Source organism: Lemur catta, chromosome 9 (genome assembly GCF_020740605.2).
Source record: "Lemur catta isolate mLemCat1 chromosome 9, mLemCat1.pri, whole genome shotgun sequence".
NCBI lineage: Eukaryota > Metazoa > Chordata > Mammalia > Primates > Lemuridae > Lemur > Lemur catta.
The window spans coordinates 43,109,425-43,132,091 of NC_059136.1; the positions used below are offsets into that span (position 1 = coordinate 43,109,425).

The following is a 22,667-nucleotide window of genomic DNA, read 5'->3' on the forward strand; positions in this document are numbered from 1 at the left end:
ATTTTTTTAGCTGTTTGATTCCTGCTGGTCTTACGTCTGCAGGTAATTTATAAGCTGCATGAAGGCAAGAGTACTATTTCCTTCTCTTCTAGTGAATGTATCTGAAGCTGGGACAATGCTCACTTGTTAGTATTTCTACCGGAGAAATCCCTGATACTAATAAAGTTAAACATTTAAGGAAAAGCAAATCCCTCAGTATTAAGAAAAGGATGTCAAAGTACATTTAAAACATTACTTCGACTATGGGTACTAGCTCAAATTAATTCACATGTAGGAGCCAGCACTCCAGGCACACATTCTCTTTGGCATATTAATGTTATATATATAAGTTTGGCTGTTATGGCCATAAGTAGAATATTGAGGGGTAGGAGGATGTTTGTCAATAGACATCTTACATGCTTCTTGGTAATTAATTTTAAAATTAATGTACAGTGGATTGCTCACCTAGTGACACTCGATTAACAGAGAATCCCAAAACGATGCATACAAATGCTGACAAATAAAAGCAAATGCACCACGAGGTCCTGTCTACCTATCAAAAACAGAAAAGACCTTGAAGGTTGTTTATTACATCATAAATCTTCAGCCATAGCTTTGTTGCGTTGGCACTAGACTTCTTTGCTTGAAAAATCTACTCTGAGGTACAAGAGGAGTTATTACTGAGTCTACAAAATCCCCAAACAAAATCTTTTAGGGTTTTTAAAAATTAATTTGTGAACTGGATTTGGTAACTATATGTACTATCAACAACATAAAAATATTTAATCTTTAATTCACTATTTGGGAGCTACGTCTTCCTTCTTGAAGGGCTAAAAATAACGCAGGGCCACAGTTTCACTGTTTGAAAAGCACCACAATATGATTTCTTTCTGAATTTATATTTCAGGTGGGAATTAATGTTATTTCAATTTTCTCCTATTAACATCATCAGCACCTGAATACATTCAGCCAAAAAAGTAGACTGTGTAAAATAGTCTTTTTACTCAAGACCTGGTTTAAAAAAAAATCAATTATGTAGTTCCCATCAGTATGGTGAATTACTTACAGTAACCACAGTGCAAATTTCCATTAACCCTTCTTTCCCTTGGCCCAGAGAAAGGGCCTTCAATTAACTGCTAATCATTCTAAATCTAACCAAGTAAGTGACCAGCTTTGGCAGTGGGCTGTGCTCTCAGGTAGAGGTGACAGGAGACTTATTGGTCTTGGAAGGTTTTGTGTGCACTCTTTCCAGGAAATGAGGCAATGGATTGGCTGACCTTTGAGTTCTTGCTAGCTCTGGTCTTGAGTGATTCGTAATCACCTTCAGGAAATCAGGCATTGGGCTGGGGGTTGCTAAGGAAGTTGGATTTGCAATGCATCTTTAGGTTATAAAAAGCGGAGGGCTAGTTCAGACTAGTTAATTACCCTTAGTCTCTGTTGTCTGTTGATTTAAAATAGGCTGTACAGAATGGACTCACAGAACTTGGAGTCCATTCCTAAAGTCACTTGAAACTCTGAAGACAAAGCTGCCTAAATTCCTTTCTATTGAATGTAGGAGGGACGTGGGAGAAGGAGGGTTAAAAGTCAGATGTTGAAAGTGGCAAGTTGTGAGCCTAATATGACCTATATACATGATTTGTTTGGTTCTCATAGTATGGAAAAAAATGAGCAAATTTTTTTAATGGTTCATATTTAATATTTCTTATTTTATTATCCTTTTTCATATATGTATACACATGCAGAGATATGTATAAATTGTCTCTATACACACACATGTAGATGATCTACACACACACAGACACATATATTTTTTATTTTGTGTACTTTTGATGCTGACCATTGTGTGGCCTCTTTGTTTATTTGTTTCAGAATATTATGGGAGTACAAATGGTTTGATTACATGTTTTGCTTTTGTGCAGTTTGAGTCAAAGTTATAAGTGTGCCCATCACTACAGTAGCATGCATTGTACCTGTTAGGTGTAAATTCACCCTTCCCCTCCTGCCCCCTCCCACCTACTTGGCTTCTGCTGAGTTTTACTACCCACATCCATAAAAAAATGGTGAACTAATACCTTTTGTAACAATCTGGATGGAACTAGAAACCATTCTTCTAAGTGAAGTATGACAAGAATGGAAAAACAAACACCACGTGTACTCACTATTAAATTGGAACTAATTGGTCAACACCGATGTGCATATATGGTAGCAAATTTTAAATTGGGAGATTTTACAGGACTTTTAGATTTTCAGTTGTCCTTAATTTAAACATAGAAGAAGTAGCAATACAGTCTGTATTCTAGCACAGCCAGGATGGGTTGGAATTGCCCATTTTAGGGTAAAAAAACAAACTGTCCAGGCTACTGCAATCCACCTATTCCCAGTAATCCCTCAGAGCAGTTCTCTTCATACAGTGATGTTATCTTTTTTTTTTTTTTTTTTTGAGACAGAGTCTCACTCTGTACCCCAGACTAGAGTACCGCGGTGTCAGCCTAGCTCACAGCAACCTTAAACTCCTGGGCTCAGGTGATCCTTCTGCCTCAGCCTCCTGAGTACCTGAGACTACAGGCATGCACCTCCATGCCCGGCTAATTTTTTTGTTTATATTTTAGTTGTTTGCCTAATTTCTTTCTATTTTTAGCAGAGACGAGGTCTCGGTCTTGCTGGTCTCGAACCCCTGAGCTCAAACAATCCGCCCGCCTCGGCCTCCCAGAGTGCTAGGATTACAGGCATGAGCCACGGTGCCCGGCCTCAGTGATGTTATCTTAACCACAGCACTTGAGCTTGTGACCTCTGGTGTAATTGGATAAGGAGGTTGCCCAAATGCATCAAAGTGAACAGAAGTATGCAGTCAGATTCAAGGTGGATTCCGAATAATTTGTAAGGAATAATAACTAAAATACCAATATTTGCCAATGATTAACTTTAGAAAACAAATTACAGTATGTTCCTATCATTCTTACTCACTTATATCATGATGGGATTTCTTGAAATGGGAATGGTGTGGCTGTACAGTGACTTGTCTGAGAATTCCACATACACTAGGATCTGTAAGTCAAGATTCTCTTGGCGCAAGTGGTACAAATGAGCTCAACTAGCTCATCGCCCTTCCCCACTGTAGCTTGACTTACATAACTGAGAATGCAGGGGTACCTGACTTCCAGTGAGGCTGTATTCAGGAAATCAAATAATGTTATCTTTTCCCTTCCTTCTCTGCCTTCCCCCTCTCAGCCTACTTTTCTCTTTCTCATTTTCAGCTCTGTTCCTGCTGGCTTTATTCTCTAGCAAATTCTCTCCATTCGGTAGCAAAGACAGCCACTAACAGCAAGTCTAGCATTATATTGTCCCTTGAGGCATCACTGATAAAAGAGAACTTTGCCCTTAGCAACCATGGCAATTCCACTAAAGAACTTTGTCTGGGTCACACACCTCTCATCAATTTTAAAAATATGTTTTTAGTGCCTACATTGAATCAGACTCTACTTAGGTGCTTGAAAACCTCAAGGAAGCCCTCCTCTCATAGAGCTTACATTAAGAGAGCTGTTGAGAGGGAAGCAGAAAATAAAAAATAAACATCATATGCAAGAAAAATATATAGTACCTTAGAAGTAAAAAGTACCACAGGGAATTTTTTTTTTAATTAAAAAATTGTAAAATATTATTAAAAGTTTAATTTTGTTAAAACCCCCACCAGGTGAAAAGAGCAACTGCGAAAAGACAAAAGAGCTTTTCTTTTTACCGGAAATGAGCAGGGATTCAGTATAGGCAAAAATGCGGTGTCCATAATATTAGTTCTACAGTGTTCTAGTAGTGTTTTACTACTATGAACATCATCACTTGTGTCTCGTATATGCTTCTTTGGGGTGGGAGGAGAAAAAGAAGAAAAGACCAATACCAGCTTGCCTGTAAGGTGAAGACCAAGTGTCATGAAATGGCACATATGTCCCTGCTCCTTCTACTCCCTGCCACATGCTTCATACCCAGCCATGTAGAACTTCTTGGAGTTCCCGTAACATACCTTCTGATTCTTTGTCTTTGCCTGTGCTGTTCCCTGTGCCTTGAATGCCCTTCCTCCTTCTTCTAACCTTCTTGACTTTTGATTTTTTTTCAGGGTCCCTAAATGAGTTAGGTGCTCCTCCTATGTGTTCTCAAAGGTCCTATGTTGTCCCTCTTCAGGGATATTATTTTATTCATCTTCCTAGTTCTTAAAAGTATGATAGGTTCAGTCCATGGTACACACACAGATAGTCTGTGATAAAGGAGTGGGTGGGTCTGTTTAATAGCTGCTTTCAAAGACCTCTCAGTCTCCTGCCATTCTACCCTGCATTGAAGACCATCACACCCTTGTGCATAGCGATGTTTTGCCAATTAAGTCCACAGAAATGGTAACCTTTCCTGATGCTCAGCCTCTCACCTGCCCATGAGTAGTGTTTCCTATTTGAGAATTGGCCAAAGTGGCCTTGGGGAGTACGTAAGTCTATGCAAAGAATTCCTGGATGGCAATTTAGGGAGGTGGTTAAGAGCATGACTTCTACCTATGTTTGTATCCCAGATCTGCAGGTTATTAGATGTACGGCTTTTAGATGTTTTCATAGCTCTTAATCAATTATAGATTGTAATAGTACCTTCAGAGAATTGCTGAAAATGATATAATCCATGTAAAGCTCTTAAGACGGGATCTTTAACTCATAATAACCACTTAATAGATGTTTGCTATTATCAACATTGTTAGGAGGAGGAGGAAGATTATGAAATCATGGTGGTCACAAAAAACATTAGTATCTAAATTGCATCATTATCATGGTTCCAAGTTGCAAAAGGCATGTGTATGTATTTTTTCATTTGATCCTCATAGTCATTTTTGAAGTAGTTAATTTGCATCCAGACTCAGATTGTACTTTCCTGGGCATTTGTCTACATCTTTTACCTATGGTCCCACACTTCTGTGATTTTGGCCCCCTCATTATTTCTTTGTTCTAGAGATTCCAATCTTGGAAATGATGTGATTGAAGAAATACAGGCTCAGACTGTGGGACACTGGTTGTATGCCCGGCACCTCTCACTCTGTTGCTCTGGCCCAGCCAGGACTGGGGTAGAGCCAGGGGCATCTGCTTGGGGTGGATGTGAACCTTTACCCGAGCGCAGGTTTGGAGCTAACACAGTACACAGATGCTCATTTGTTTGAGAAACTGTCTAGTGATATCTATTTCAAGCAGAAAAGAGTTCTTATAGTTCACCTATTTTCTGGGAAAAGTGGCACCAAGATAGGGTCTGAAACTGCTCTGTAACCACCTCCAGCTCACTCTGTCATTTCCAGTTGTGCCATACGGCATATGATCATTTATCTTGACAGCTATGCTGGGCAATCTGTTACAATTGTCTGAGCAGAAGATGGAAGGCTCCTGGCGTAGAGACCAGAAGGCAGGCTGGGCTTGAAGGTTGGAGACACATCTCTAGACCTAAGTCTTCACCTCATCCCCTGTGCTGTTTCAGGCAAGTCACTTTCTCAGAGTCTCCCTTCTCCATGTGGAACTCAATCCTGTGCTGTACTCAGAAGATGCAAAGGTTCCTTTTGGCTTATAGTACACTGAAGAATAACCACCCAAAGATATCAAGGCCTAAGCCCTAGAAGCTGTAAATGTTACCTTAAAAGGAAAGAAAAAGGTCTTTGCAGATATATTAGGGATCTTCACATGGGGAGAGTACCCTCGATTATTCAGGCGGGCCCTGGATCCAGTCGCAAGTGTCCTTGGAAGAGAGACACAGAGTGGGATGATATACACACAAGAGGAGAAGATGATGTGAAAATGGAGGCAGAGATTAGAGTGATGAGGCCGAACAAGCGCAGGAAAGCTGGCAGCCAGCAGAAGCCAGAAGTATCACGAGATTGATTCTCCCCCTGCAGATTCCACAGGGAGTGTGTCCTTCCCGACACCTTGATTTCAGCCCAGTGAAACCGATGCTGTGAACTGGCTTCCAGAACCACGAAGAGTAAATTTCTGCTGTCTTAAGCCCCCATGTTTGTGGCAATTTGTTATGGCAACCATAGGAAACTAATAAACTGCTCTATGATTCGGTTATCCCTCACCTGTTCTTGCTGCACTACAGCTTAGCAAGGCTTGTTGTCTCACTTGGTGTGAATTCAAAGACAGAACAAGGCACTTGTCTGTCTTGAAGTCTGTGGGGGAAGGCAAAATACCCATTTAGTCTCATGTTCCCTATTTTTTTTCAACTTGGCATGTGTTTTTGTGGTTACCACCAACAAAATGTAGACTCCTCCCTCAACTAAATTCAGTTTCTCATTGCAGTGTTGTTTTACGTGACAGCCGGTTTCCAATCAGTTCTCTTACATCAGAAAAGATAGTAATATAATGACCTTGAGATCATCAATATGTGGGTAAAGAAGACAACATTTACACTAATTTAGCAACACTAAGTATGTGTTCAATAAATATTTATGAGCAGTACTATGTGCCACCACAGAGGCACGTGATAGGAGACTTGACCCTATCATGTTAGGGTTCTCCAGAAAACCAAAACCAATAGGGTATATGTACAGTATATGTGTGCACATATATGCATAGAGATTGACTCATTATAAGAAAGTGGCTCATGCAGTTATAGAGGCTGGCAAGTCCAAAATCTGCAGAGCCAATATCCCAGTTCAAGTTCAAAGGCCAGAAGCTGCTGTAGAACCAGGAAGAGCTAATGTCTTAGTTTGAGACTTAGTTTGGGCTGCTGCAAAACTAAGAAAAGCCAATGTCCCAGTTCAAAGGCTGTCAGGCAGAATTCTTTCTTACTCAGCAGAGGGTCAACCTTTTGTTCTATTCAGACCTTTAGCTGCTTACATGAGGCCCACCCACATGATGGAGAACAATCTGCTTTACCCAGTCTCCTAATTAAAATACTAATCTTCATCCCAAAACACCCTGACAGATACACCCAGAATATGTTTGGCTAAATATCTAGGCACCTCATGACCCAGTCAAGTTGCCATAAGAAATTAACCATCATACTTACTTTTAAGGAGCTGGCATTCTAGTGGGGCCACACACAGCAATACTTTTATGTATACGCTCAACCTTCAGATTGCAGCAAAACTTTGATTTTCCAAATTTGCTACCAGAGCATCGTCTTTCTGCTGGGTGAACATCCTCACTGAATATTCCATGGCCTAAGCCTCTACAAGGAGTCCTGGGGAATATTTTTGACACTAAAGGCAGCTGATGGAGCTAATCAGTACAGAGCTTGGGTTCTAAGAGGTCCCTCTTATTTCTCTAAATTTCATCAGGATATGCCTAGGCTTACCTTATATCCAGTCAAATCTGAGCTTTGGGATTAGAGGAGAATCTTGAGGAATGAGAGCATTAAGAGGAAGAAAGGAAAATATTTTAATTGTTCTTTTTGGTTTAATTCTATCCTTTTTATTACCTCTCCAAATTCCAAGTACTCTCAAAAGGAAAAACAGTAATGCTACCAGGATTTCCTCCTTCCAACACATCCTCTCTTAGAGCAGTGACTTAATTGCTTGCCTAGAAATGGTGCCACCAGTCGTTGGTGGCTCAGATTGAAAACATGAGTCATCTCTGATGTCTGCCTTTCCTTCAAACTCCACTTCTGGGAATTGTAAAGTCATTAAAAATATATCCAGAATTCTATAACTACTTCCTCTCCACCCCAGTCTGAAGGCACCATCAGTTCCTGTTGAGACTGCCTTGCTAGTTTGTTGACTCCTCCTTATTGCTACACTGACCTCCCCAACCCCAAATCCATTCTCCGCATGGTGACTAGAGAGATTCTTTTAATACCTCATATCATGCCCAAGTTATCCTTGCTCAAAACTTTCCACACATGGAATAAAACCCAAAGTCCTCTGCAGGGCTTCTGTATTCTGGCCCTGCCCTCTCTGAGACCTCATTTCCCGCTATGATCTTGCCTTCTCTGCCTTGACCCTTCTATTCCCTCCTTCTTCTTTCTGGTTCCAGTGTCATTCTTCAGAGAGGCCTTTCCTAACTGCCCTAACCATGATAGCCCCATCTTTTTATAAAGTCCCTGTCTTCACCGCCTCTCCACTCTGCTTTTTCTTCTGAGCACTCATTACTGACACCACATCAGTATCTCTAGATCTAGATCAGATATTGGTTTATTTGTGTCTCCTCCTCTCCCACTAAATGGTGAGCTCTGTGCAAGCCACAGACACTACTCACCTCCACATCCCTAGCAAACCCAGATAGTGGCAGGTATATGATGGTGCTCAAGAAATACTTGATAAAGGAAAGAAGAAAAGATGAGGAGAGAGATCAAAATGAAGGTCTTTAAGCTTCTTCTAACCCCAAGAGCCTGTGAAGGGGCCAGTAGCCTGGGTCACCTAAACACCACTGATAACCAGTTTGAGGGTCTCATGAAACTCAGCTGGTGCTTCTTATTTGAGATCAAGTTGATTTTTGACTCCTCGATCCCTCTCTGTGTGGGCAGCTGACTGCAGAACAAGGTGCCCAAGGTACTCCGAGAAGAGGCAGGGCACGTCAGAGCCATGACCATGCTCCTTTGTTGTCTGTGTATGATTGCAACCTCCCTCTTCCTCCCTGTGTCTACTGAACTTTGTAAAAAATATTTGCTTTATCAGTAGTTCTTGACTGACTAACTCTTGCCTACTCCCTGAGTCCTAGGGTACATGTGCTTTACTCAATGACAGCTTCCCGATGCCCAGACTAGGCTAGGTCCCCTCGTTATGAGTTCCCATGTTTGCCCCTTCTTAGCATTCATCACACACCTGTAGACATTTGTCATGACCCACCTTCCTTGTCAGCCTGAAAGCTTCAAGAGGGACCCTGTCTGCCCTGGTCATCATTATACCCAGAGGGAGTAGCAAAGTGACAGGAACATAGTAAGTGCTCAGTGAGTGTTGAAGTAACAATTGATTTTTTATGATAAGCAATAAAAATTAACAATATAAATTGCATAAAAAGATGAGATTAATGATTGATTACTTATCACTTCCATAATACCTGCATCTAAAGCTGCACACTTATTTGGACATTTTTTTATTTTTGGTCAGGAGGAGATGGTGGGATAGGAGATGGATGAGCCTTTTGCTCCTAAAAGTGATTTAATTATTATAAAAATTTTCCAGAATCACCAACTTGGATGGCACTGTTGAAACCATTGAAGGAAGATAGTGATCAGATTTTGTTCAAAATGAAATGCTACTGATTTCTGTACATTGATTTTGTAACCTGAAACTTTGCTGAATTTGTTTATCAATTCCAGTAGTCTCATGGAAGAATCTTTGGGGTTTTCTAGATATAAGATCATATTGTCAACAAAGAGTGATAGTCTGACCTCTTCTGCCCCCATTTGGATGCCCTTGATTTCCTTCTCTTGTCTGATTGCTCTGATTAGGACTTCCAGCACTATGTTGAATAGAAGTGGTGATAGAGGGCAACCTTGTCTGGTTCCAGTTCTAAGTGGGAATGCTTTCAGTTTTTCCCCATTCAGTGTGATGTTGGCTGTGGGTTTGTCATATATGGCTTTTATCATTTTTAGGTAAGCTCCATCTATGCCTATTTTGTTAAGTGTTCTTATCATAAAATGGTGCTGAATTTTGTCGAATGCTTTTTACTGCATCTATTGAGAGTATCATATGGTCTTTATTGGCATTCAGATCATGATCTTTATTAAAAATAGTTTTATCAGGGACGTTCTTCTACATACTTTACCCTTTACCTATTTCTTTAAGTCTAAACTTTTATTTCCCTACCAAGGAAGATAAAGCACAACTGAGGGTATAGGGGAAGAATTTAGGAAAAGCTGTCATGGTTTAAATATTCACTAACTTCTCAATTTCCCTTTCTGCAAAATGGAGATAATAACAACAACATCTATAGTCTCAGGAGTTGGAGAAAATAATTTGAACAGCTGGGCGTTTAATATGTGAAATGTTCATAGAAATGTTTGTCTCACACAGTCAAAAAATGCACAGACTTTTTACAACTGATGGGATTTTGTAACTCATATATTCAAAACTGATGCTATTAACCCACCAAAGTATTAGTAGAAAATAATATTCTAGTTGGGCTTCTATATCCCTACTTTGACCAATCAGATGCATTTAGGGAAAGGCTGAGACTAGAGGTTTACAAGGGAGCATCTAACAGACAAAAGTTGAGTTACGCCCACTGTAATAAAACCTTCCCTCTGACTTGTTCTAATGACAGACCAGACAACTGCTCAAGAGTGAAGCAGCTATGTGTCTTACCAACGCCTCAGCAGTTCTTGTTATGAAATGTCACAGCTTGTGAAACCTCAGCCCAAATAATTGGGAACACAAAGGAGGGAGGGTGATCCGCATTTTGATGTTGGGAGAGATTTTGATATTCTGAACATCAAGGAGTGTTTTATGCAGTTATTTGTGAGTTTATGGCATGTATAAAGAGTTAGATGTCTGTTATTTGGAGACCAATTATACACATAAGTGATATTTAAGCCCCATTCTTATTCTTTTTTTTTTTTCTGAATAAAACTTCAGGACAAGGTCTGGCAGTAGCAGAACATGGGAAGGCAGGGCTGTTCCAGAAGCCTAGAACTCGGGCCCCTCGTTGTTTAGCTCTCCTCTGCTCTCTACCCTTTCTTTCTTTTTTTTTTTTTTTTTGAGACAGTCTCACTCTGTTGCCTGGACTAGAGCGTTGTGGCATCAGCCTAGCTCACAGAAACCTCAGACTCCTGGGCTCAAGCAATCCTCCTGCCTCAGCCTCCCGAGTAGCTGGGACTACAGGCGTGCACCACCGTGCCCAGCTAATTTTTTCTATATATTTTTAGTGGTCCAGCTCATTTCTTTCTATTTTAGTAGAGACTGGTCTCAAACTCCTGAGCTCAAACGATCTGCCCGCCTCGGGCCTCCCAGAGTGCTAGGATTATAAGTGTGAGCCACCATGCCCGGCCTGCTCTCTACCCTTGAGTTTGCCAATACCCAGAAATTGGGAAAGGACATCTAAAGCCATCTGTTTGACTTCTTAAAAATATGTAAATTCTAGTCACAAGGCCAATTGCTGCTGCAACAAATTATCACAAACTTAGTGGCTTAAAACAACACAAATTTATTATCTTTATAGTTCTGGAGATCAGAAGTCCCAAATGGGTTTTCTGGGGCTGAATTCAAGGTGTTGGTAGAGCTGCATTCTGGAGTGTGTGGGAGGAAATTCATTTCCTTGTCTTCTCTGCCTCTTGCAGGCTGCCTGAATTCTTGCCTCTTGGCCACCTCACTCTGCCTTCTGCTTCCATTGTCACATCTCTCTCTCTCTCTCTAGCTCTCCCTTCTCCCTCTTTATCATATGAGGATCTCTGTAATTAGGTTGGACTTACCTGAAGGATGTAGGACGCTCTCCCATCTCAAGATCCTTACCTTAATCACATTTGCAAAGTCCCTTTTATCATGTAAGGTAACAAATTCACAGGTTCCAGAGATGAGAACATGGACATCTTTAGGAGATCATTATTCCACCTATTGTGGGAGGCAGTGGGAAATACTCAAGTCTGATTTGGGGAACTGCCAAGACCTGCCCAGGTGTGGCCAAGCCTGAGCTGCAGCTACCTAGGATTCCCCTTTCCAGATGTACGAGCTACTGAAGCTTGAGACCACCACCCACCACCAACAACACGTGTACATTCCAGAACTCACTCCCCTGCCAGGCACTGGTCCTGGGCCACATCTGTATTATTATAGTTCTTGTCATTGCTGCCCATTAAATATTTCTGTTCCCCACCCTGCTTCTGGGCACAAGTCAGAAATACAATTTATGGCCTTTTCGTGGGTGGAAAGGTTCATGTGATTAGTTCTGGCCAATGATTTATAAATGGCCCTAAGCTGAACATTTCACTGATGGTATGAAGATCTTCTAGTACCTTTTCTTCTCCCTCTGGTACAATGATCAGCAGTGTTCAAGATGGGTAGACTTGCAGTCAACATGCAGAATAAGCTCTAAGAAAACTTTGTTGCCACTGCTGATATCTTGGCATAGTTTGTTACAGCAGCACATAACCTAACTTATCCTGACAGATGCACTTTGCAAGGGCTAAAGGGAAGGAAACAAGAAACACAAACAACACCGACTGCTCCTAACTGCTCCCTCCATTCACCTGTCTCTATTCACAGGCCACATAGGCTTTTCTATTTCTTTGATGCAAATGCCCAACCTTCTGGTTGTTGGTTATTTGTTTTTTCAGGGAGGTAGAGCATTTAGTTTTTGAAATGTATATGATAATATACCCACAGACTTATCATTTTTCGCATATAGTTGACTCTGTCTCTACTTCCTCTGTGGGAATGAGAAAGATCTACAGGTGTGATGACTAGAGATGTCGGGGAGAGGAAAGGGAGTGCTGTGGGCATTTAACAATGATCGTTCTCTTTATTTCTTGTGTAAACCTTCAAAATGGAAATATGCTTATCTTAGGGCAAGCCAGAGTCAGGGAGAATTTGGGAATTTGATAGAAATCACAGTAGGAAGGGAAGTCTACAGGGAAAGAAATGGGTTGGAAGGAGGCCATGTGGGGCTGAGCCCAGGGTGTCTGCACATCACAGGGTGTCTGCACATTGTTTTTGTACTCTTTAGATGCCTGTGCTTATCTCACTCTTCGCCCTCATTCCTGCTGGAATCCTCACCTTAGACCAGTGATTGGGACTGAGGAATAGCTCCCACCAGCTAGTGATGGAAGTCCAGCCCATTGTCAGGGATGCAGTGGGACAGTCGGATGCTTGCAGATGAAGAGTGGACTTGAAATTCATGTTTCACAGACATGTTATCATACTCTGGCTTAAACGTTGCCCTGTATAACCATAGTTAGAACATCCAGTTCTCCAGCTGGATTGTCAGTGACTTGGGCTCCAGTGGGCCAGCCTGAAAACCCATCCCCCAATGAAGACCATTGTTTCTATGGAAACCTGCAATCTGTGACCCAAATGTCCAGGTTAAAATTTTGCTATTTTATCTAACTTCATGTGTGAGTCAGTTGAGGATTGTCAATATTAAATACAAATCAGGGTTCTCTTTTAAATATGCTTATTTTCTTCACACAGATTATCCATTTCTGTCAGCAAGGATAATGGAGAAACCTCTTCCAAAATGTCTGTGTTTAGATGAAATCTTCCGTTATGGCAGGATTAGCCAAGAGCAAGACAGAAATCCTTCTCCAGCAAATTGTTCATTTGCTTTTCCTTTTATTTCTTAAAACTCTGCAGGGCGAGCCCTGCTGAGACTTACTGACAAAAAGCTTGAGAGAATGGGGATTGCCCAGGAGAACCTCCGGCAGCACATCTTACAACAGGTGCTCCAGCTGAAGGTGCGGGAAGAAGTCAGAAATCTACAGTTGCTCACACAAGGTATCCTGTTGCTTTCTAGTGGGAGGATGGAAGGGGAGATGGGAAGAAAGAAAACCTCGCCATCATGACAGAGGGGAGCCAGGGAGTATCTGTTATTGTTTGTTTGCAGGATGTCCTTCATTTAAAAAGTGTGTAGATTTAAAGACCACTTTCCTCCCAAAATGTTTCTTTTTCATAGCTCACTAGAGAGAAGGATGCACAAATATGTGATGGATGAGCAAACAGAATTATCTGTGCTAACTTCAAAGTCATTGCATATAGCTGCATAGATCGTGCACCACACAACCCCAGGGAGTACCAATCATACAGATCAGGGTATCATTGCATTCACTTGAGTTGTACAGTGTGCATTCTGTACAATTGTACAGTGCAACCACAGCTATCTTTACCTGACACCAATTGTGAGAGGACCTTAGAATTTGAGTGATTCAGTAGTTACGATTACCAGGGATATAAATAGAGTTTTTGTTGGGTTTTTACTTTGTTTTTCACTGGCTAGTGGAAGAAAAACATTTTAGCTGTATATGTCTATATGTAAATGTATTTGTACACATACACTTTAGAAATTGTAAGAACCCCAGTTATCTTCTTGAAAATAGAATAAAAAATAGACTATAGTGAATTGAAGACTGGACTATTATGACCATATAATTCTTAACAAGAATTATTAATAACTTCAGTATGATGAGAGCACTTAAGATCCCCTATAGCTATGGAAGTGACAGAATAAAGCTAGAAGTTAAAGAAAACCTTAAATTACACTATATGTAACATACATGTCTACATAAGATTTGGTTGCTATCAACCTCCGTTGGCTATAACCTTTATTTTATTTTAGTGCCCATTGTGTATCATTTTAAATGAAAGGATGATAAAATACATGTTTTGAGAGCCTTAGGTATTTTTCAATCTGCAAAATATTGTAATTGCATGCATACTGATATTGGGAAAATCTAGGTCAGCCAAGTTTTATGTTATTGCATTTAGATTAACCCAGTAATAGTCCATTTGCCTAGAGGAAGTAACGTGCTGACTGAAAGATGACTGCTCTAGAAGGATAAATATAGCCCTCAAGTGAAACGAAAATAGTATTGTTAATTTTATATGCATTATTTGCAGTTTGTCCCCAGAGACTTCCAGTGGTGAATTTATAGGTACTGGTACACTGAGTGATTTAAGTTTGAATGTGACACACTGATATACTTTTAAGTTTCTTTTAAGAAGTAAATAGGGATATGAAAATTATGAAAATCCATCACAGGGCTATTTATAAAATGGAAAATTTAGAAACAACCTAGAGGTCTGGCAATTTGGAAAGAGTCCAATAATTCTGCCTAGATTCATAAGATATAATATAATGCAGTTATCAAAATTACATCTTCAAAGAATATATGAAAACATGAGAAGGTACTCAAGAGGTAATACAAAGTAAGGGAAAAAACTACGTATAAAATTTATAATATGAGCCCAATTTTATAAAAACCATATATTCTTATATATACACATAGAAAAAGGACTGCAAATGGATATGCCGATATTTTAGTAATGGTTTTCTCTGGGTGGCAGGATTGTGAGTGATTTTGTTTTCTTTTTTCCTATATTTTCAAAATCTTTTTCTACAAATTCATATTAAAGTTATAATCAGAAAATACAACTACACACATTTTTTTTTAAGCTTCACCAACTACCATAGTTCTGCCCAGGTTCTATTTAGCGTCTGAGGTTTTCTCAGAGCTTTTGTTTCCTCCTGTGATGATATATAGAATGACACCTAAACTTATCACATGTGCCTTTGCTGCTTTTCCTCCACTAGTGTCAACCTGCAGTGTTTGCTCTGCAAAATCATCTTCTACAGCTTTCATTGCCCTAGATGCATAATATGTAGGATTTTTCCTGAGGTAGTACTCAAGTCTATTAAGCTAAATATATGTTTGTGTTCTGGGAAGGTAATGCTCAGTTCAGCCTTTTCAATTCAGTTGTTGTCACTTTCTTTAGCTTTGAAAAGCTGAATTCTTCCATTGCATTCCCTTTAGAAGAGATCACTGTTCTTTAGCTCTTGGATATTTTGTCTGCACTTAAGTTACCTTTTTTATTGCTTGTTTATTATTTACATGTTAATGGTCAAATTCATTTTATGTTAGGCGTCCTTTAGAAAATCCATAGCCTTATTGAAGTGATAGTTTCTTTAAAGAAAAAAAAGAAAACTAGAAAATTCACAAGTTTGTTTTGACTGATAATAGAAATTCTAAAGACAATTGGGGAGCCTTAAAATATTTTATGTCTAGGTTTTCTATAATAGGAAGTGGAATTCCATTCCACTCAAGTGAACTGATTAGTTTCATATATGGAAATTTACCATTGGGACGATAGCAATTCAATATTGAATATTGGCTGAGTATGGTGGCTTATGCCTATAATCCTAGCAGTTTGGGAGACCAACGTGAGAGGATCACTTGAGGCCAGGAGTTCAAGACCAGCTTGGGCAATATAGACTCCATCTTTATAAAAAAAAAAAAATTAGATATTAGCCAGGCAAGGTGGTGTGTGCCTGTAATCCCAGCTACTCAGGAGGCCAAGGCAGAAATATCACTTGAGCCTAGGAGTTCAAGGTTATAGTGAGCAATAATCATGCCACTGCACTCCAACTTGGATAACAGAATGAGACTGTGTCTCTAAAAATATATATACATATGCATAGATTTCAGGATGTTACTTAGTTTTTGGAAATTCCTAGGCTTCCCTTTTGAAGAGTATGAATCATACTTCATCTACAGAGGTGAAATATCCTTCCATAGCCCACATGTGGCTGTCATGTCCTTTTGGGGTGCTATAACAAACTGAGTAGCTAATAAACAATAAATTTATTTCTCACAGTTCTGGAGGCTGGGAAGTCCAAGATCAAGGCACCAACACTTCAGTGTCTGGTGAGGGCCCGCTTCCTCATACATAGCCTTCTAAAATCATCACCTTGGTGGTTAGAATTTCAATAAATGAATGTTATCCCCCCCAAATTCAGTCTATTGGATTGGTGTTTAACAAATATTTATCAACTAACACATTTAAAAGAGGATTACCATCTTCAAAGTAGTCCAATTTTGAGGAAAGGGATTTATTTCAAAAATTATTGAATTTTTTAAGGGTTTCCTCCTTTCCTTTGGAGACAGTTTAAAAATATAAGTTCTTGAGAAGAACTTATGTCCATCTTTAGGGGACAAGCTAATTAAATTATAGTATATCCAGGCACTGGAGTACTCTGAAGCTATAAACACGAGAATGAAGAATATTAATATGGAAGGATCCAGATGCCATGAGAAGTGAAAAAGCAAGGTGCAAAACAATGTGTATAGTATGCTACGTTTGCCAAAGAGGGAGAAATAAAAATGTATATCCATATGTGCTTTGTTTTAAGGAAATGCTGAATGATGCACAAGAAGCTAATACAAGCTGCACCTGTGAGACAGGGAAGATGGTGGATGGAGAAAGGGTGTATGCCTCTTATGTCACTTTGTTTTTTGAAATATATGAATGTATTAACTATTTAAATTAATAAAATGTTTAAACAGAAACAAGAAGGAGAAAGTGAATTTTAGCATCAGATAGGCCTGAATTTTAAATACTGGCTGGCCCTAACATGTATAGCTGTGCAACTTGTGGGAAATTACTTAATCTCTTTGCACCAATTTTCTAATCTCTGAAATGAGGATCAATAAATTTGCTCACTGGGCTGGACGCGGTGGCTCACGCCTGTAATCCTAGCCCTCTGGGAGGCCGAGGCGGGTGGATTGCTCGAGGTCAGGAATTCGAGACCAGCCTGAGCGAGACCCCGTATCTACTAAAAATAGAAAGAAATTATCTAGCCAACTAAAAATATATATAGAAAAAATTAGCCGGGCATGGTGGCGCATGCCTATAGTCCCAGCTACTCAGGAGGCTGAGGCAGTAGGATCGCTTGAGCCCAGGAGTTTGAGGTTGCTATGAGCTAGGCTGACGCCACGGCACTCACTCTAGCCCGGGCAACAAAGTGAGACTCTGTCTCAAAAAAAAAATAAAAATAAAAATAAATAGATAGATAAATAAATAAATAAATAAATTTGCTCACCAAATAAGGATGTTCCAAGAATTAAAGGAGCTAAAATATATAAATCACTCAGTGCAGTATGACAATAAATATAAAATATTGTTAGCTATCAGTAACAGAAGCCACACAATTAAATCAATGTCATAAATTTATAACAAGACTTATATTGATATATTTATGGAGATATAATTCATATAACATACAATTTATCCACTTAAAGTGTAAAATGCAATGATTTTTAGTATATAAAAAGAGTGTGCAACCATCACAAGAATCAATTTTAAAACATTTTCATCAACCCAAAAAGAAACCCTTTATTCATTAACAGTAACTTCCCATTTCCTTCCAACACCCCCAACACCAGCCCCTGGTACTACAGTCACACATTGCTCAACAATGTTCTCAGAAATGCATTGTTATGCAATTTTGTCATTGTGAAACATCATAGAGTGCACTTCCACAAACCTAGATGGTATAGTCTACTAAACACCTAGGCAGTATGGTATAGCCTTTTGCTCTTAGGCTATGAACCTGTAAAGCATGTTACTGTACTGAATACTGCAGCCAGTTGTAATACAATGGTAAGTATTTGTGTAATGAAATATATCTAAGCATAGAAAAGGTACAGTAAAAATATGGTATAATAATCTCATGGGACTACCATCGTATATGCAGTTTGTCATTGGCTGAAACATCATTCTGTGGTGCGTAACTGCAATCTACTTTCTGTTTGCCTATTCTGGAAATTTCCTGCAAATAGAATCATGTAATATGTGGTCTTTTAGGATTTGCTACTTTCACTTAGGATACTGTTTTTGAAGTTCATCCATGTCGTAAGCATGTGTCAATATTGTCATTGTGGAATAATATTCCATTGTATGAATATATCACATTTTATTTATCTATCAGTTGATGGATTGTTTCTGAATTTTAGTTATTTATAATGCTTCCTTGAACATTTTGTGCAATTTTTTGTGTGGACATGTGTTTTCATCTCTCTTGGGTATATACCTAGGAGTGGAATTTCTGGGTCATATCATAACTTCACGTGTAATGAAAGCCAAAATGGCTTTACCATTTTACATTCCCACCATCAGTGTATAATAATTCCAATTTCTCCACATCCTCGCCAATACTTGTTATTGTCTGTCTTTTTGATTATAGTTATGCTAGTATGTGTGAAGTGGTATCTTGTGGTTTTGATTTGCATTTCCCTAATGGCTAATGATGTTGCACACCTTTGTTGTGCTTATTGGGCCTATGTATATCTTCTTTGGAAAAATGTCTATTCAGATTCTTTGCATATTTTTTTAATTGGACTTTTTACCCAGGATTTATTTTTGACCCAGAATGTTTCACCGTGCTTGATTGCCCACCTTATATACAAGATCTGGAGTTAAGTATGTGGCTCCCATTTCCAAAGAGGAACTCAGTTCTTAAAGGATGAAGTCTTTCCCATACTGAAGACATTCAAAGGAACCAGACCCAAGCTTGAAAATCAATTCCAAAATGAAACAAATGAATGCACTCTAAAGATTTTCTCTCAAGGAACTAACACCCTTTTGGATGTAGAAAATAAATACACACACACACATATATCAAATTAGTTACATCAGTCTGTAATCAGACTTCCAAATTATATAGACCCATCTGAAAGCTCACTCTGCAGTCTTTCTAGAAGATCAAATAATAGATAATTAAACCTACTTTTCCATCTTTCAATTGCTGTTTTAAAATGAACCTTTTGATTCAACACTAGTTGTTTTTACATAGGTGGCCAGGAACCCCATGACAGTGGCCAAGATGGTCACAAACGGACTAGATAAGCTCTACTCAGCCACTGGGGGTTATCTCAACACAGGGAAAAGAAATTCTTTCCCCTCCTTTTTCTTGCTCTCCTCCCTGTGGATGCTGACCAAAAGACAAAAACTGTACAGCATTTAAAAATTTTGTATGGCAAATGCATAGTACATATATCAGTTTATAAACACTAGCAATGAATCATAACAAAAATTCCTGAAACAGCTCATCATCTAAAGCCATAATGGTCCTTCAGCTGAAATCCTGGCCTCTGATTCTCCTGCTCTTATTCACAATGGCTCTGTAACTACCTGACATTTGCAAGTAACATAATCAATGTTTGACCTTGCTCTCATGTCTTCCCTTTGGTGCCTTTAAAGTGGTTCTCTCCTCTCTGTAGCCGTTTGGTGTTCTTGGTAGGAGCAGCCAAGATGTCGATCTGGTAGTCTTGCTTGCTTGCATGTTCCTGCTGGAAACTTAGCCATGTCAGGGTACGTGCAATTGTCTCTTGGGAAAGACAGTATGGAGCTGGAAATATCATTATTAGACTTTCCTTCTGCTTGATTCATGAGAGATGGGGAGAAAGGTGCCTTGTGTAATACACAGCAATAGTACCAATTATTTTGGGATCCTCCAAATCAATCCATAATCGAGGATATGAGAGGCATCCTCAGTTTTTTAATAGTGAACAGTATTTCTAGAAAGAAAAACTCCCCAGGAATGCTGTTTCTCATATAGCTAACGAGTAATGAATGTTTATTGTATACAAGGTATGCATTAATTTGTTGTATCAACTCTGACATTTACACTACTATGGCCGGTACTGTTCATTAGCCCCAATTTACATGTGGGGGAAAATGAAGATGAAGAGCTTAAGTAACATAGCCAAGTAACATACCCAAGTTCAGACAACTGGTCAAAAGCATAGCACAGGTCTGACTTCACAGCAAGCTCTTACTCATTAGGCCTCTGATCTGTCAAATGGGCTGATAATTTCCATTTTATGGTGGTATTAAAAGAGATTTTATATAAAGGCCATATAGCATAGTTCATGACATATTTTATGAAAGGGGCTCACAAACTTTTTCTGTAAGGAGCCAGTTAGCATTTTAGTCTTTGCGGGCCAAATGGTGTCTGTTGCAACTACCCCATCATGCAAATACAACCACAGATAATATTTGAATGAATTGGGCATAACAGTGTTCCCATAAAATTTCATTCACAAAAACAATTGCTGGTACACATCAAAGGAAATAGTCAACACAGTGAAAAGGCAACCTACAGAATGAGAGAAAATATGTGTAAATCATATATCTGATAAAGGGATAATATCCAGAATATATAAGGAACTTCTACAACTCAACAACAAAAACCCACAAATAATCTAATTAAAAATGTACACAAAGGACTCATATAGACAGTTTTTTCAAAAAAGGTATACAAATGGCCAACAGGCATATGAAACCATGCTCAACATCACTAATCATTAGAGAAATGCAGATCAAAACCACAAGGAGATATCGTCTCATGCTCTTTAGAATGGCCACTGCCAAAATCACAGAAAATAACTAAAGTTGGTAAGAATGTAGAGAAATTGGAAACTTTGTGTCCTATTAGTGGGAATGAAAAATTGTGCAGCCATTATGGAAAACAGTATTAAGTTTCCTTAACAAATTAGAAATGGAATTATGTTATCCAACAATTCCACTTCTAAGTCTGCATCTAAAATAATTCAAAGAGGGTCCTTGAAATCTTTGTACAAGCATGTTTATTGCAGCATTATGCACAATATCCAAGAGGTAGAACCAACCCAAATGTCCATCAACAAATGAATGGGCAAAGAAAATATGGTATATATAATGCAATGGAATATTATTCAGCCTTTAAAAAGAAAGAAATCCTGGCACATGCTACAACATGGATAAACCTCAAGGGCATTATGCTACATGAAATAAACCAGTCATAAAAGGACCAAGAATGTATGATTCCATTTATATGGAGTATCTAAAGTAGTCAAAATCATAGAAACAAAGTAGAGAGGTGGCTGCCATGGGCTGGGGAGAGGAAGAATTAGTGTTTAATGGGTACAGAGTTTCAATTTTGAGAGATGAAACCTTACAGAGTTCTATCACACAACAACTTAAATATACTTACTACTAAACCATCCCCTTTAAAAAGCTTAAGATAGTAAATGTAATGTTATGTGTTTTTTACCACAATAAAAAGAATTCTGGGCTATAGTTTGTGAACCCCTCCTTTACAAAGTAAAAAGTGTAAGCTTTTGACATCATCATCAAGATTATTATTTTTACTCATAGTATTTTCAATTTTGAGCTATAAAATTTCCTTCCCTCAGCCCCAGCGATGCTAGTTTGGAACCATTCCTAGGATGTTCCTTTCAGTGACTTTCTTAGCTACAAATACATGGACAGTATAAAAATGGATCAGCAACGATGAGGGCTGAGTAAATTCAGGCAGTAGAAAATAGTGTCCCAACTGGAGGATAAGGTAGTAGGATGGTAGTAAATGCTACCATCTTCAAATGCCTTTATAACTAGTGCTTACAAGATGAAAAAAGAAGAGTATGACTGTTTACTAGGTCCAGTTATAGCTCATTAAACATTAGTATTTGCTGAAGAACTTTTTCCATATTGTCAAAATATATGTGTCAAATTTTATTTGGGAATTGCAATGGACCAGATGGGCTTTCCTGAAGCTCTAGCTTTTGGAATGACAAAAATTAGAAACACTGCTTTCTAATCCAAGACTCTTCAGAACTATGTGTGCAGACTGGCTATTTTAGTCCAGTCACCTCCGCAGTGATACTTGAGCAGCTCAAGTAGGCCATCAGAAGCGAAATAGGCCATCTGGTCCACTACCTTGCTTAAAGGAGAAGTCTTTGTAGAACAGAGCAATAGACTTTTTGAGAAATTGTCCAGCCTCATTTTACAGATTTCAGCACCAGGACCTACAGAGGGTTAGAGGATTGTCCATGGTTGCCCAGCTAGTTAGCAGCATAACCAAAACCAGATCCCAGTTTTCCTAATTTCCACACCAGTATTCTTTTTTCCCCATTTTTTTATTAAGGTATAATTTACATACAGTAAAATTCATCAACACTTGCCTAGTTCTGCAAGTGTTGATGAATGCACACAGTTGTGTAACTACCACCACAATCAAGAATAAAAGAAAAGGTTCCGTTGCTCCAAAAAATATGCCCCTGGTGCCTCTTGGTTGTCAGATCCTCTTATTATGACCAGCCTCTTGCAACCACTGGTGTTTTCTGTCCCTACAGTTGTATCTTTTCCAAAATACCACATAAACGGGATCATAGGGTCTGGCTGCTTTCACTTACTGAAACACATTGAGACTTACAAAGCTGCAGTGTGTATCACTGATCCACTCACTCTCATTGCTGAGTTTCCCATCAAATGT

General features: G+C 39.1%; 1 protein-coding gene across 2 annotated transcripts in view; it reads left to right on the forward strand.

Annotated features, from left to right (window-relative positions):
* SAMD12 (sterile alpha motif domain containing 12) overlaps positions 1–16,942 on the forward strand; it is a 207,222-nt gene extending 190,280 nt beyond the window's left edge. Inside the window, exons 4-5 of one of the 2 annotated variants that reach the window (XM_045560899.1) lie at positions 13,214–13,354; positions 16,764–16,942. In XM_045560899.1, coding sequence (XP_045416855.1) covers positions 13,214–13,354; positions 16,764–16,777 — 155 coding nt within the window. In that variant the 3' untranslated portion in view covers positions 16,778–16,942. The remainder of the gene's footprint in view (positions 1–13,213; positions 13,355–16,763) is intronic. The other variant, XM_045560898.1, reaches the window with a different exon arrangement.
* The last annotated feature ends 5,725 nt before the right edge of the window (positions 16,943–22,667 follow it).